The sequence below is a fragment of the Geotrypetes seraphini genome, chromosome 10 (genome assembly GCF_902459505.1).
Source record: "Geotrypetes seraphini chromosome 10, aGeoSer1.1, whole genome shotgun sequence".
Taxonomy (NCBI): Eukaryota; Metazoa; Chordata; class Amphibia; order Gymnophiona; family Dermophiidae; genus Geotrypetes; species Geotrypetes seraphini.
This window is the reverse complement of record NC_047093.1, coordinates 142,390,348-142,393,861: the sequence shown is the minus strand read 5'-3', so window position 1 is coordinate 142,393,861 and position 3,514 is coordinate 142,390,348. Positions and strand designations below refer to the sequence as shown.

Genomic DNA, 3,514 nt, shown 5'->3' with positions numbered 1-3,514 from the left:
AGGAGCAGGGAGCAGTTTAATATCGAATCCTACTACTATGGGCAAAAGGAAAGCTAAAATAATTCCACTTACTCTGATGACGGACCCGATGGATCGTCATCTTTGGCTCCTGTTTTGCCAGATGTGTAAGAGCAGGTAACTGTAGTGTATCATTATCCTCTGGGGAACCTTCACCATCTCCTCAACCATTATATTCTGCTGGGACAGTAGACTCTCCCTTTCAAATTGTGGGAGTAGTCTCATCCCCACAACTACCTTTATTATCTGGACTGGAGATACCAAGTCAATCTTTAATGGGAGCTAAAGGGCTGACCCCTGTGCAGATGGTTAAGGGGCCGACTCCGATGCTCTCCCTAAAGATAAATTGATCACGCTAAATGATGTATGGCTAAGTGTTAACAGAATAGAGTCATCACTACAAAAAACCGTTTTTAATTTATGTCAATTTTCATCTGATATTACTGTAAAAATTTATGAGCATGAAGCTAAATTTGGTGAAACAGCAAATAAGATAGAAAAATTAGAACAAGGGGTAAATACTTTACAGGTTAATGCTGCTTCTAATATTAAGGATAGTATGATGATTCATACTAAATTAGAGAAACTGGAGAACTCTTTAAGGATTAAAAACCTTCATCTTTTAAATTTTCCTATTACACATTACCTATCTCCATTAGAACTCTTGAGAATGTATTTGAGGGAAATACTACATTATGCTAATGTGGAAACTTTTGAACCAGATAACCTCTCTTATATCTCAAGAGTCTCTAAGGCAGGGGTAGGGAACTCCGGTCCTCGAGAGCCGTATTCCAGTCGGGTTTTCAGGATTTCCCCAATGAATATGCAGATCTATTTGCATGCACTGCTTTCAAGGCATATTCATTGGAAAAATCATGAAAACCCGACTGGAGTTCCCTACCCCTGCTCTAAGGAAATAGCAGAAGAAGGTGATATGGACAAATTAGTTTCACCTGATAGTTTAAACATATCCCAGTTTCTCGAATCTTCTAAAGACATAATAAATAAATGGGCAACACTTCTTGTGGCTTTCAAGATAGAATTAGAGAAACAGGCTATTTTCAAGTTTCAAGTTTCTTTATTTTTTATAGACCGTCTATAAAAATACATGTCTAGATCAGTGATTCCCAACCTTGTCCTGGAGGAACACCAGGCCAATCGGGTTTTCAGGCTAACTCTAATGAATATGCATGAGAGAGATTTGCATATGATGGAAGTGATAGGCATGCAAATTTGCTTCATGCATATTCATTAGGGCTAGCCTGAAAAGTCATTTGGCCTGGTGTTCCTCCAGGACAGGGTTGGGAACCACTGGTCTAGATGGTGTACATTCTAAAAAATTATAGGAAACAGTTAAAATAAGTAAATAAAAACAATAATTCATCAAATATTAAATATATTGGACAAATTCAGATTAATGAACATGAAACAGAAGGAAAATAGGGGAGGGAGAGGTTATTTAAAATACATCGAAATAAAAATTATTACAAAAGAACGGTGATTGAGGAGTGGTAAAGACAGGAAGGGGGATCGCTTCAGAAGAAGTGTTAGCTGTTTCAAAGCTACTTATAAGTCAGGAAGTTGAAAACGCAAGATCTGTTCTGTGGCCAACGAATAACAATTTTTCCTGATGTCTCTAGACATACTCAATTTAAAAGGAAACAATTCCTTCAGCTAAAGCCTAAAGTTTTGACAGTTGGAGCCATTTTCTTTTTAAAATTCCCATAGTATGGTAGTGACAAATATATATTTTTTGATCCAGTTTAGCTAGAAGATTTTATTAAGAGAAAAACTTTATTAAAAGTTTAATTTCTAATTTGCTGTTTTTCAGTTAGGAGGATGTTGTATGATATAGGAACTAATCTACAAATTTGTCTGTCATGATGGTAGACTATAATAGTATGATATAATTTCCTATTTAAAACCTGGCGACCATTATAATGTGGACTAGATCATGGTTGATTAATTTCCAGATTTATGTGTCAGTGTATGTATATACAGATGTTCTGTGGATATTCATGAATATTTGTTGTTAATGTAATGAATAATCAGAATAAATAAAAAACTAGAAAAATTTGCAGAGGCGGGGACCGAGCTCGCGGGAATGGAGCTTGCGGAGACGGAAAGGGGCCGAGACGGGGAAAAAATTTTTTCCCCGTGTCATTCACTACCTCTGACCACAATAGCAAAAGGCAGAATTTTTAAAATGAATCCTCATGATAGAATTCAATTTCTGCTCCTCGGACTCAAAGGACCTGACATTTACTCTGAATCATGCATCATTTTAATTTCTCAAGTTTGCTTCCAGGAATTTACCAAATATGCCCTAGAAAGATCCCCGATTTATTCAGATTTTGGCAAGTGAGAGGAGAAAAGGGTTAATTTGTTTTATTTAGCTTTTGAAGAAGAGGTGAAAGGTCAGCAGGGATCCCCTTCCACTCTGGTAAGAAAGCAGCATCGTAATGGAAGACTTTCAAGAATTCAGACTCTGGTAGAGTGAAGTTGGCGAGGTAAATGGTCTCCCCTCCTACCATGTAGCTTGCCCAATAACCAAAGGTGCCAATGGTCATGATAGTGTGGTTACAATGAGCAAGGATGGCAAAGTCCTTCCCAGGTGAGGACTCTACCCCATCCCCGGAGAAGTGGACGTCTCCTCTAGAAGTATCAATGTTCTCCTTACACCACTCCATTCCATTACTGGTCACCACAAAGATGGGTTCCTGATACTTATTACGGAAATAGCTCATTGCCTTCTCCAGGTAGGTCTTGTCTGCCACTACTCCTTTCCAAATATTGGGCATTACATTGAGATAGTCCCCCCTTCGCACGTGAACCCCAATGAAAGTGGCATTCTTCCTTGTCCCTTTCACTTGCTCTAAATACTTGTTGGTCTCATCTCTGATGAAGTCATGGAAGGTGAACTCCCGGAGGATCTCCTCTCGGATGTGGTGGTAGAAGGTCCATGAACAAGGGTAGCCTGTGATCATTACATATTTCTCTTCAATGTACATGTAATCCTCTGACATCCAGTCATGGAAGTTATGGTATTTCCAAGGTATCTTATCAACCACATTTTTATGTAGCACTGGTAGGCTGATCTTGAAGATTGGGGCCAACCAGTCAAAGGTTTCCTGCTGTATGCAGGCCTCATAACCATTAAGTTTTGCCAAGGCATACAGTGTGGCAAATTGTCCCATTTGGTTGCCCAAGCGACCAATGCTGTTCACTGTCCAAATGCCCTTCCCCTTCTTGGTTTTGCATGGCTTGTTTGTGTTACTTGGCATGAGAGAAGCATCCAGGAGCTCTTTACTTCGTTCACCGACCCTCTTATTACTGAGTTGAAATATTACAGATAGAGAGAAGACAACCAGGAGGAAGAACCCAATGATGTAATACTTCCAGGCCATCCTGAAAGCTGCCTCTTTCCTCTTCACTGAGATCTGAGGCTGGCCTAGGAAAGAAAAATGAAAGAGTAACAGGAAAATATAATCTTTCT

General features: G+C 39.2%; 1 protein-coding gene across 1 annotated transcript; it reads right to left on the bottom strand.

Annotated features, from left to right (window-relative positions):
* Nucleotides 1-2,275: 2,275 nt before the first annotated feature.
* Nucleotides 2,276-3,302, bottom strand: LOC117368677 (galactoside 2-alpha-L-fucosyltransferase 2-like). The gene has a single exon (XM_033962402.1). It carries the CDS (start codon nucleotides 3,300-3,302, stop codon nucleotides 2,397-2,399), a length of 906 nt encoding a protein of 301 aa, XP_033818293.1. The 3' UTR covers nucleotides 2,276-2,396.
* Nucleotides 3,303-3,514: the final 212 nt, after the last annotated feature.

Bases quoted from the DNA above. Each gene is read 5' to 3' on its own strand.
- LOC117368677 (XM_033962402.1), bottom strand. From the start codon at position 3,302: ATGCCAAGTAACACAAACAAGCCATGCAAAACCAAGAAGGGGAAGGGC.